This window comes from Melospiza melodia, chromosome 3, assembly GCF_035770615.1.
Source record: "Melospiza melodia melodia isolate bMelMel2 chromosome 3, bMelMel2.pri, whole genome shotgun sequence".
Taxonomy (NCBI): Eukaryota; Metazoa; Chordata; class Aves; order Passeriformes; family Passerellidae; genus Melospiza; species Melospiza melodia.
This window is the reverse complement of record NC_086196.1, coordinates 9,058,687-9,071,037: the sequence shown is the minus strand read 5'-3', so window position 1 is coordinate 9,071,037 and position 12,351 is coordinate 9,058,687. Positions and strand designations below refer to the sequence as shown.

Below are 12,351 nucleotides of genomic sequence, written 5' to 3'. Positions count from 1 at the left end.
TGACAATGCCCTGGGGCGAAGAACATTGTTTTGTTTTGTTCTCTTTTTAGAACTTATTTGTCTGCATTCCCGTTCACAGGACTGTCTTACTCTCTAAAATTGCTTAATTCTAACCAGAGACTGCAACAAACAACAGAACATCAAAGGTGACTATTGGAGGAAGATCAAACAGCAATTAGTCAATCCGGGAGCAATTAGAGGACACTGAAAGTGCCCTTAGGGAGAGAACAGGACTGAGCTGGCCCACCCTGGCTGAACAGTCGTATTGGCTTTGATCAGCCTGGAAAGCATGGATGAATTAAGGGAGGTCTGTGATAGCCTCAACCTCAGACAACCTAGCTGAACACACCCTCTTGCCTCTTGGTGCACCTTGGTATTTGACCTGAAAGTTTGAGAAACTACATCTTTCTATTTTTAAACACAAACATCTATATGGAAAAATATATCTTTTTCTGAATGTCCTGTTAAGTATTGCATTACTTCTGATTTTCCAAAGACCTTTGTAAAACTATTGCTGCAATCAAACTATGGAAAAATTATTTTGCTCCAGACACACTCTTGCATTTCACTGGAAGCTAAGGTCATGATGAAAAGATCAGACCATTCCTGTCCTAGATTGTGTCATTTTGGTGAAGTTGCTCATGACTCACCCTTTAAGCTTGTGAGGCATTGTGCCCAAGCAAGCTCAGCAGTTGTTAACAGTGAAGTGTCATCGCCAAAGGGTAAGTCAGGTGATGAAAAAACCAGATGATGCCTGGAGGGGATGTCTGCAGACCTCCTGGCCAGTCTCCTGCTGAGGTAAGGGCTATTGCCAGCAATGTCTCATAGCAGCCATGGCTTTGTCTAATCAAATCTTGAGAATGTCTCAGAGAGAGGATTCCCAGCATTACCATGTAACCTGTGTTCGTGCCACACTGCCATCCTAGAAAAAAGTATTTTTACACAGCATTTAACCTAAATTTCTCAAACTGCAATTTATAACTATTACACCTATATCACTGCTATTATATCATCTGCCACTGCAAAAAATTGCTTTGTTATATCAAAGTTGGTACTTTCTCTTCCAAGTGTCACAGGTTGCTTTTGGATCACAACCTTAACCAAACTTCACCAGATGAAATAAGCCCAGATCCCTCAGTCTGTGCTCACAGTCACATACTCAAGGCCGTTGGGCATCTTGGTGTTCCTTCTTCTAGCTTTTTGTCATCCCCTTTGATCTGGTAAGGCAGAAGAGGATGTGTCCTTCCTCACAGGTGGCACCTCACCTGCACCAGCTGTGGCAGACAGCCTCCTCCTTTGATTGCTGCCTCTGTTTCTCCTGATTATGCTCATTCATTTAAAATTGAGAACAGAAAATATCTACACTGCTCTGGAGAGTTGAACAGCACTGCCTCCAGGATCCTTCCTAGGATTCCATATGCCCATGGCTGGGGCCTGTCCCTCCTGCCACTCCCTCTGGGCTGGGCTTGGGATCAGCCCCATGGGGGAACCAGCCTCCGGCACAGCCTGGGATGTGTGGGCAGGGCTGTGGGGATGGGGATGGGCTGGAAATGGCAGTTTTGTTTAGAAGCAGGTCTGCTTGGGCTGTGGGAATGGGCCGGAAAAGGCAGTTTTGTTTAGAAGCAGGTCTGCTTGGCCTCACAGGGGCTCTGGCCTTCCCCACAGCAGCTCCCTCTGCCCAGGGACCAGCTCTGCTCTTCCCAGATTGTCCCAGCACCCCAAGAGCCAGGCCCCTGGGCTCAAGGTGCCCAGGATCAGCCCAGTACCCACTGGGAAGTGGGCACAATCCCACAGCATTTGTCTGTGTTCAGTGAGGGCATTTGGTTTTATTTATGATTGTAAACATGTGGCTGGTGGCTCTGACCCTCTGAGGCCTCCAGGCACAGCTGCAGAACAAACCACAGCCTGGAATCTCTTCTGGGCGAGGTATTTCCTCAGTGTAGTCGAGGGATTAAACTAATAACACCCAATTTCCCGCTATGCTGATATTAAGGAAAATTACTCTGTGGGAAAACAGGAGCTCATTGGTTCAAGTACATTTTCCTTTGGGAAAGTCTCTTCAGAGGAGTTTTCTTATTTTTATTTATCATCACAGGCAAACTCTTCCATTGTATGTTGGCTGGCCATGTTTCTCTGCATTTTAAGTGGCTTGCCAAAGCAGAGCTTAATATTATTTATTTTATTCAGTATTTTTCTTAGCATATAATAAAAAAAGCCAGAAGGATAAAAGCAGGTTCTCCTCCTGTGCTACTTTTCAAGCCTGTCTTCACTAGCTAGTGCAGGTTGGTAAGTTTTTTACCTCTACTGTGTTACCTGTGAGAGTTGTGTGGAATCAAACCAAAGGAATTAGGTCTAATAGATTCTTATTGCACAGCTGGTAAAAAAACCAAGCTTATGGTTTATTTTGCTAAATATCAGATATGGGGTAGGCAAGGTCCATTTCCTGCATGTAACAAACTGTCCCTTTGAAAGGGAGGACACATTAAAATGCATTGTCTGAAAGAACAGAAATATGTAGCAAATGTAAGTTGTACTGTTTGATTTAAGACACAGTAAGCATCTTTCCTTGAACACATTCACTAGCATCAGGTAGTCTGGTTGAAGTGAAGATTCAAAGCTAACTTGGAAGACAAGACTTCCTTTTGTTTGTTCAGTCACAGGAATTTATTATTATAAAGAAACTAGCAACACTTGTTCAGGTGTCTGCAAGTCACCAGGCAAATAAAGTTATCACATTCCACAGCTAGGCACACTCTTGTTCAAACTTGGACAGAACATCTTTTATGATGGAGCCAGTGCAGGAATAACTTCCCCCATAAATTCATAATAGATTCAGGAAAGGAGAATGGCAGCTTTTAAAGATATCAACATCACTATCCCAGCTGAGAGGAAGAAGGATTTGTGAGTATTTGGAGACAATATCCTCAATGTTCTTTGCTGTGCCAGCAGAGAACATAAACCCTTAAGTGCCCATGGTTGGAGAAGTTACATTGCCTCTGACAGATGTGGCTGTGGAGATGCATGGGGAGTTTCAAGAATGATGTATCTGAGCATAGCCTAAAGCTTTCCTGGACAATTGAGAAATGCTTATGAATTTATGAATTTTAATAATTGCTGACATACCATCCAGCTACTCTATGACATTCACTTGGCATATAGAATAGAAATAAAAGAAAGATTATGTGATTTCAAGACCAGTTTGAGTTTTGTTTCTGCCTTTAAAAAAATCAACAATCATATGTTTTTAATCTTTAGATCCCTGTGCTGGTATATTATCATGAAAACACTTTAAGTATACGTTTCTATGGTGCTCCATTCAAGATCTTGTCAATATGGTCCTTTTAACTCTTACTATTATTATTGCCCCAAAGGTTCTAATTAATGATCTAGGTCATGATTCACTGTCTGCTAGAGACAAGGCAAAGCATTTTCACTGTCAGGTATCTGAAGAAATGTTGAAATGTCTAGAATGTTTGATTTTATATCTGAAGATAGAATGTTAACATGGAGATATAAACTAAACTGAAGAGGATTTGAGTATATATTTCTTATACTGAATTTTTAGAAAAACAAAATATAAAAGTATTACCTATTTGATCTTTTACAAAGTTTTTTTAGTACCTCACCAAAGCAAAATCTATGAAACTAAATTACTGGTATGGAATAAAACCAGCAAGTGGCAGTATTTGACAAAATTTGTGAGATGGATAGGAACCTTTTAAAAGCAAATGGAGATTTACACTATATCTAACTATAAGGTAATAATTTCTGCTAGCATTTGGAAAGAAACATATCTCATTTCCAGCGTATTTTTTTTCCTTTTCTTTTTCTTTCTTGCTAGGTCAACTCTTCAAATAGAGAAATTGGAAACAGAAGACAAATTTCCCATGGATATTTATATGCAAGGTCAACAAAAATAACCCTGCACATTTTATAAAAATTCTTCTATAAAAACTGGCTAAGAATAGAAACACATATCAAAACCATTTGGAAGTTTTATTTATCAGAAGTCTTCCCTGCCAACAATTTAGAATAGCATGCAATGAATATTAAAATCATAAAAATATAGAACTGTTTAGGAAAACATCACCTTTAAGATCACTGAGTCCAACTATAAACATAACACCTCATTGTTCTGGATTCAACAGGGCATGAAAAAAAGGCTAACTTAAATGACTTATGAGGCATCAATACCATATTCACCAAGAGCCTAGAAGTTGCATGTAATAAATGGCAAAAATGCTATAGCATGTTACATCTAAATTGCCTAAGGACCATGAGAGTATCTATGCACTTTAATTGTCACTGTCACAATTACAGGTGTAATAGCACAGATACTTCTGAGGCATAGCACAATAGTCTATCAAGATCCCAAATGCTAAAAACTTTTTAGAACAGTAGAAAACATAATTTTAACTATGTACTTTTTTTCTGAAAAATAAATCATCATAAAGCACCAAAATTACACAAAGTAAACTGTCATCATATTTTCCTAAATGCTACAAATATCCCAATTTGGTGCTATCTCTCTATGATTGTGTTTAATTATCTAACCTCAGATGTTCTGCTGCTTTCAGTACAGGCACTGCAGGATGACAGATTTACAGCTGCCAAGATGCTCTAAAGGGAGTGGCATTTCTGCAACAAAAACTTAATTGTGCCAACATTTCTACTTTGTGGGTCAAAAGTGTCAGAGGTTTTCCTGGACCAGGAAAACAAAACAAATATAATTTTCAGATTAAGACATGCTTATATCCCAACACTGATTACAAATGCAGAAGAGGTGATAACATAGCAGCTGCTTGCCGAATTGACATTGAAGTGATGAACTTTTTAAACTGATTATTCTGTAAATTCTCTTCTACTTCAGATTGGTATCTTCTGCTGTAAAACAGCTGATGGGGATGAATATGAGTTTCTGAGCAATTTAAGATGTTGAAATAGAGGATTTAAACCCAGCCCTGCAAGAGTATTTAGAAATGCACCCAATGTAGAAGTGTACCTAACTGGTAAGATTCTTCTAGGAGTCTCTCACCACCCTAGAAAATCAGTAATTATACTGATGGCAAGTCAGCAAGGCTTCCTTACCTCCAGACACAGATTGAGCCCACAGGCTCTCAGTTAACCACTGGGGTGCTGAAGGGAGCAGTTGGGTTGCTTTAGAGAAAGAGGCATAGTGACTCATGGAAAACACAGTCAAATATAATGAATCATCTCAGTGTATTTTAATTATGGACCCATTCGTGACTTCTAGCATCACAGCAGACTTCCATGCTCTGATTTTCTTGATGAGGTATTTGACTTGATGTTAAAAAATAAAAAAAAAGTGTCCAAAAGTAATTCCCAGACTCATGGGCTAAACAGCTAAACACAGGTTTTCACAGTGAGATTCAGAATAACAGAATCACAGAGTGGAGGAGGTTGGAAGGTAGCACAATGAGTGATGTGGTCCAACCTACCACCTCAGACAGGGTGTTCTAGAGCACATGGAACAGGATTGCATCCAGACAGTTATCTCCAGTGAGGGGGATTCTACAACTTCCCTGAGCAATCTGTTCCATGAATTACTATAGTTAAGTTTTAGGCAAGAATGGCCTCTACATTGTTTCTTGAAGAAAAAGAGATTCAGGTAATGCTGCAGAAGTGCCATGGCTTATTTTTGAGGTGGAACTGGGGGTGCTGGAATCCATTATTTATAAGAGAATGTGTTGTTGTTAGACATAATAGGTTAGTTGAGATCACTGTTAGTGTCATCATAGAAATGTTGTACCAGTGCTCACCTGGGATAGGCAAAGGGTGGATGATAAGGTATTGATCTGCTTAGGACTGACTGACATCATGTAAGAATTACAAAGTATTTAGGGCAATGTTAGAAATTTCAAAGCCAATCTAGTTTTTTTTGGTTTTGTTTTATTTTCAGGCAAGGTTTGTTTTGAGAAAGCGTTAAGATCATGTCAGCTGTGGCTGCAAGCATTATTCCTCTACGTGACATTGTAGTGGGTCTTATACCTCCTTGCCTCTGCACCCACCTACCCAAAACCACGACCAGAAAGTAATTCAGGGCAAATCCAACAGATTGTCCTGGCTCAGCAAAGTCAAAGTCACAGAGAACAGTCCAAGGGTTGTGTATGTGGGTTTTCAAACCAGGGCAGAAATGGAAATTGGCTTGCTGGACTTGGTTCTTCCCAAAAGGGTTTCTCTTTCCCTGATCTGTTTGTCCTCATCTTTTATCTTTGCTTTCTGTTCTCCTTTCCTCTCCTTACCCTTTCTCTCCCCTTCCCCAGTCCCCTCATTTTGCCTTCCTTCTCTCCTCTCCCGAGGCGCAGGGTGCCGTCCCGCTCAGAGGGACCCCCACGCTGTCCCTTCCGCGCACGGCGGAGCAGCAGTAGCAGCCCGGGGGGCGGGCGGACCCCGACCCCGACCCCGGCCCCGGCCCCGGCCCCGGCTCTGTCCCGGTGCGTGCGGAGGGCGGCGCGGAGCCCCTCGGGCGGCCGCCCCTCCATCGCTGCGCCGGCCGGGGCGGGCCCAGCGCCGTCCCCTCCTCCAGCCCGCGCGGGGCCGGGATCGCCCCGCCGCCGACCCGAGCGGCAGCCGGGAGCGGAGCGGCCGCGACGCGGATCTGCAGGAGCCCCTCTCCTCCTCTTCCTCCTCTTCTTCCTCCTCGCCCTGCGCCCGGCAGCATGGCCCGGTGCGAGGCGGCGGCCGCCCCCGGGCTCTGCCTGCTGCTGCTGCTGCTGCTCCGCAGTGAGGGGCTCTTGGCCCCCGCCGCCGCGCAGCCGCCGCCGCAGCGCGGGAGCGTGTGGTGCCCCAGCCGCTGCCTCTGCTTCCGCACCACGGTGCGCTGCATGCATCTCATGCTGGAGAGCGTCCCCGCCGTGTCGCCCCAGACCACCATCCTGTGAGTGCCGGCGGGGGCTGCCGCGGGGCCCGGGGCAGGGAGGGCGGCAGGAAGGGAGGGAGGAGGGGATGGATACCTGGGACGAGAGGCGCTGGGCTGGGTGGCGGCGCAGCCTCGGCCCTTTGTCTGCGGTCGGGGGAGGGGGCCGGACCCGCGGCCGTGGCTCTGCCCGAGGGGCCCGGGCGTCGCTGCGCTGCTCCGGGGCTGCGCCCGCCGCCCCCGGCCCCGCTCGGCCCCGCCGTGCCCGGAGCGCCCCTGCCCGGCTCCCGCGGGTCGGAGCGGTGCCCCCGGCTCTGCCGGGCTCTTGGAGGTGGGTGTTCTGGTTAGCGTGCGGGTGCTGTGTCCCAGCACAGTTCGTCCCTAGAAGGATTTCAGTACTTCCTTAGTATCCTGTTTAAAAGCATATTCAGGCGGCAGGGGGATCGACAGGGACATCGGTGACACTTTCTGCTCAATTCTTAGACATGTTGGGGATGTACGAGCAAACCGGGACACAAGCCCTGGACTTGCTGGAAACGAACCCGGCTCAGATTCCTGCAGGGATTTGCGAACATTAGTTTATAACCAGTTTGTTAGTTCAGGCACAACAAATTTGTCAGTGGAAATGCCGTTCCTGTGGTCACTGTTTTGGGTGTGATTGCACTGGTATAAATTTCAGTATTGACAATGATTGACATTTAATTCACATTGATTTGACTGAAGCAGTTACCTTTCCAGGCATATTTCCCTGCAATAAAGGCAAAGTTCCAAATGAACATCACACACTATTTTGTTTCGTGGCTTACTAAGAGGAACAGATTTGTTCCACTGACCTGCTTATATGTTACTTGGGCTCGGAAAGCTCTTGGCACCAGCCCTGCCCTTTCCTTACACACACTCAGCCGTGGAAGCTCAGCAGAGCTTGGCCCTGGGAATTTTCTGCGGGGCCTCCTGTCATAAATTAACTTGTGACTTTGTCAGATATTTTCAAAAGGGGTCTATAAAGCCTTGCTGTGTTTCAGCTTCCAACTATTATTTAATGTGAAGAGTACAGTCATTTAGCATTAACTGAGTCCCTCTTTGGCAAGAAGTGCAGGCTTTTGGCAGAATTGGATTAGTCCTGCAGTACTTGTAAACCTTTTAGGGAACAGTACAGGAAGTGGGTGGTTAATGTTTCTTACATTTGAAACAAAGTACATTTACAGAACACCTTTTGCCTTGAGATTACAGGAAACCGTGTAAAGCTAGTTTTTGTGAATCATCTTAAATGAAAAAACAAAAAAGTCTTAGAGTGGAGTCAAGTCTTAATGGCTTGGTTTCATCTTAAAGGTAGAAGGGTCTGCAACAGCAGAAAATGTTAGATTAAACCTCGCCGAGTGGAGCTCCCCTTACGGTGGGTATTTATAATCTTGCAGTGAGTCAGAGGAGAATGTGTGAACAATGCGAGCATTATACTCGTCTAACTCCACTAATATATCAAGTTGTCTGGTATCCCAAATGTGAATTATCATTCTGGTAGAATGCAAGCTACCATGCTGAAGAAGTAATGCAGAAGAAGTTTATGTTTCCAGCTTGACAAAGAATGGTTGTTTTCAAAATATGCCTGCAGATGACCAGCATTCTTCAAAACCTAGTGGTCATCTAGTGATGGGTATTATCCTTTCTGAACAACTGACTGGGGAACTGTTACAGATGAAATAGGCAGTATTACATCTGTAAATACTCAGTTACTCCTTCTGCTACAGTTCTGCTGAATGCAAAGGAGCTGGGTCAGAAGAGAGCTGGGCAATATGAGTCTTTGGGACAAAGAACAATGGTACAATTGATTTAATAATCAGTAGTTTGAAGGTACCAATCATACATAAATAGCTTACCTGTTTTAAATGAATTGCTTAGTTTTAGCTGTAGGAGGTACTTTCAGAATAACTATTACATGTCTGAGGTACTCACTGAATTACCACTCATTTTTCTTACTTACCTGCAATGTTGAACTGTAGTTCTACACTGCACTTCACAGAGGTAGCCCATCACCCAGAGAGGGCTTTCTACACTCAAAAACAGTTTCATTTTTAAGTATGAAAGTAAGCAGTTATTTAATCTCTGGTTTGACTCTCAATGCTTGACTTTCAAGTGGTGCCTGAATATTAAATGTATTTTCTTTAGTAGTGGTGTTGATAGTTAGATAATTTAAAATAATAAATTAATTTAAATTGATCACCTTCCCCTTTCAAACAAAAATTTAGGAAATCCTGCAAAGTGTATTGCTGATGGGTTAAGTCCATTTTTACTGGCATTTATAAATTCCACATTCTCATCTGTTTTATTTCTTACTTATAACATAGATTGACTGTGCAGAGTAATTTAGTCAAAAAATATCACCCTAAGTTTTTCCTGGTTTATAAGTATTTTGCTGAGTTCTGCTTCTGAAAAATGCCCCATTTTGGAAGCTGCATTGACTTTGCTCTACTTCACATATCATTTGTTACATGGATTAAAGCAGCATGGGGCCCAGACCAATGGTGCAGCCAAGTGTTTTCTCCCACATATCAAAAATGTCTACTCCCAATCTCAGGCTCTCTTTTGAAAGCTGTTCATAACATTTCTGGTTGCTGACATTGCCAGTGCTACTTCTGGCTGTACATTTTCTCACTCTCCCCTGCTCCTCCGACTTTCTGGCACTTCCCCTTCCCTGCTGCAGGCTCGGAACCATGGTTTAGATTGCTTCTGCAGGGTGGGTTCTGCCAGTTTTGAAAGAGCTCAGGGAGCCTTGCATCAGCATGGGGTTTAATTTTTACCTGGGACAATTTGGGACTTTTTTGGACGAGGGCCAGCATCCCAGTCCTGTGCCGACTTCCCTTAAAAATGCAAACCCGTGTACAAAATGGTTTGAAAAGCTACTTAATGCCATAAATGCAATCATGGAAATTTCATTTCATCTCTGACTAAATACAGAGTGCTTATTTTCACAGAAATTGGTGAAACATATTTATATTAAACCCTTTAAACTGTTGAGGAATGTAAAATTCTGGGTATCTCCTCTTAGTCACTCCCCCTCCCATAATTGTATCCTGTCTTACACTTTTTAGAGAATGTCTGTGTTCTAGAGCAATTTCGTGTATGTGTTGTTGATAATTCTGACAGAAGACCTTTGAATATTGATGCAATATGTTACTATTTGTATCTAAACACAATCCAAATCCAAACCTGTCTACAGGACTAGCTACACATACTCAGACCAATACTGAAATTTGTTCACAGTTTTTCTTGGCAGCACCTCATTGCTCTCTTGTTTCTTGCTAGCTGTACAAACAAAATTGTATTCACTGCACTTGAGTCTAACAGACTGAACAAGAAAAGAAACTAATATTCTGTTAATAGCAGAAAAGGTAAAAATTGACAAAAATAGTTGTCACAAAAGAAAGTGGACTTCATTTGCACTGAGAATGACATGCAAATTATTGAGGAGAAGATTTAATTTTGAAATAAGTCATTCTGTCTTTGCTATGTGATTATTACTTTGGGTGTAATTATTATTACACCTGCATGTCTGCTACGAGTAAAACACCTTTTCAACATGAGAGTATAATTTTAAGTGATCAAACTTTAATAGAACTTCTTAAGTTGCAGCCATTCCAGCTGAATAGCTTTTGAAGGTAGGCTCTGAATGAAATTGAAGGCAACAGTTTGTGTTGCATGTTACTGCTTTTGTTACATGATTCTAACATATTCTCAATATTGGATAGTTTAGGGTGTGTACTTTTTTATTTACTCATTTATCAATGTATTTTAATTTCTGGTTTGTACTGTAGATGTCTAAGGGGGAAGTTTTAGTAATTTAATTCTATGGTGATTTTCCGGACAGCTGAGTAAGAAGTACTTATGTTTTTTTCATCTCTCCATAAGAGCTTTTGGTGGAAGCTAATGTATGTTCATAATGCCAGTGAAAACCATTATTGAGGCTTCCCAAGAGTATCTGTCTTAATACAAATAAAAACCCCACAACACTAAATGACACAAATCACATCTATTTGGAGAATATGTGAATCACTAAAGAGGTAGGGGTAATGGAAATATAATGAAATTTCACATTTCATTGTTGATTTGTGCTAACATTATACCTCTTAGCAGAGATGTTTAGGAAAATGAAATGGGTGATGTGTTTGGAGACTGTGAGTGCAGAAGTCTCTGGGCTATCACAGCAGAAATCTGCATGCTGTTAGCAGATCTGCTATTTGAAATTATGCATTTTCAGCCTGCAAACAACCATCCCATTTTCATCTGAAAATACAAGATCATTGTGTTCTGTTAGATCTTTGAAACCCTTTTAGAAAAATTCCAGTAGATTAAAATTAAGACCAAATAAAATAAACACAAATAAAATAAACACAACTCATCAGGGTGAAGTATTGCAATCTCAAATGTGGACTGTGAGTAAACTTGATCACTTTAAACATCAGTTTGCATGTAGGAGTTAGTCATGACATAACACCCCAGAAGATTTTGTGCAAGATGCAGGGATTTATACATACTTTATGTTAAAAAAAGAACTACAGATTCTGAAGATTTATTTTAAGGGTTTGAAAATAACTTAATGCTGACACAGCTATTGGCACTCCTGTTTGGGCAGCAAACTGCAGTAGGTGTCAGTGATGATTTTCTTTAACGACACAGAACAGGGGAGGATAAACACAAGATTATTTCAATAAAAATTATCTTACATCTTCCTTCATAGTAACTGGAGCAGAACTCAGGCACTCAGAAGGGGACACCTTTATTGGAAATGATAATTTCTAACCTCAGACTATTGGGCCTGTGTCATAGCTGCTTGCTCTCAGCCTAGGACATCTAAATGAACAGTGGGCACCACTGGTCAGACATTAATTCAGTAGCTGAATTAATTAGCTACTGTTTGGGCAGATTATTGATTTATTTGTGCCTTCTCCAGCTCAAGTGTGTTGAATAGTCATCTGTTGACAATAAAGATCACCTTCCCCTTTCAAACAACATACAGAAACATTTCATACAGAAATGTCTGTATGTAGATGTTGATATTTGTCTAAACCAAAGTTTAAAGTATTTTTCAGATGAGAATGTTTTCATGGAATTTTCAACGGAAAGAAACTACTTGCAAAGAGTAGGCAAAGGAGTCATAAGAGATTTTTAAAAATTAGCTTTCAAAGGGCGTAAATTGTTGGTAAAAATGGTTGTTTTCTCTCTATTAAACCCCATCCTGAGTCCCAACAAATTAAGTGGATACTGCAAAAGATACCAATCCTCCCCAGCAAAGCAGCTGTGGAGAGTGTGTAGGAGGTAAAGCCTGCTGAAGCCATTCCCAGGCAGTCTGGTTGCACTGCTGATGGAACGAGCCAGGACCAAGGCATGAGTGTGTTAAGGAGACATTTGCAGAGCTTGCAGAATGTGTTTGGCCATTAGCAGGGGGCAGAAGGGCACAGCACTGATAGTGTTTGACATTT

At 42.1% G+C, this 12,351-nt stretch overlaps 1 protein-coding gene across 1 annotated transcript in view; it reads left to right on the top strand.

The window, feature by feature from the left end:
- Positions 1-6,584: 6,584 nt before the first annotated feature.
- PXDN (peroxidasin) overlaps positions 6,585-12,351 on the top strand; it is an 81,593-nt gene continuing 75,826 nt past the window's right edge. The window contains exon 1 of the mRNA XM_063150772.1: positions 6,585-6,898. Coding sequence (XP_063006842.1) covers positions 6,681-6,898 — 218 coding nt within the window. The 5' untranslated portion in view covers positions 6,585-6,680. The remainder of the gene's footprint in view (positions 6,899-12,351) is intronic.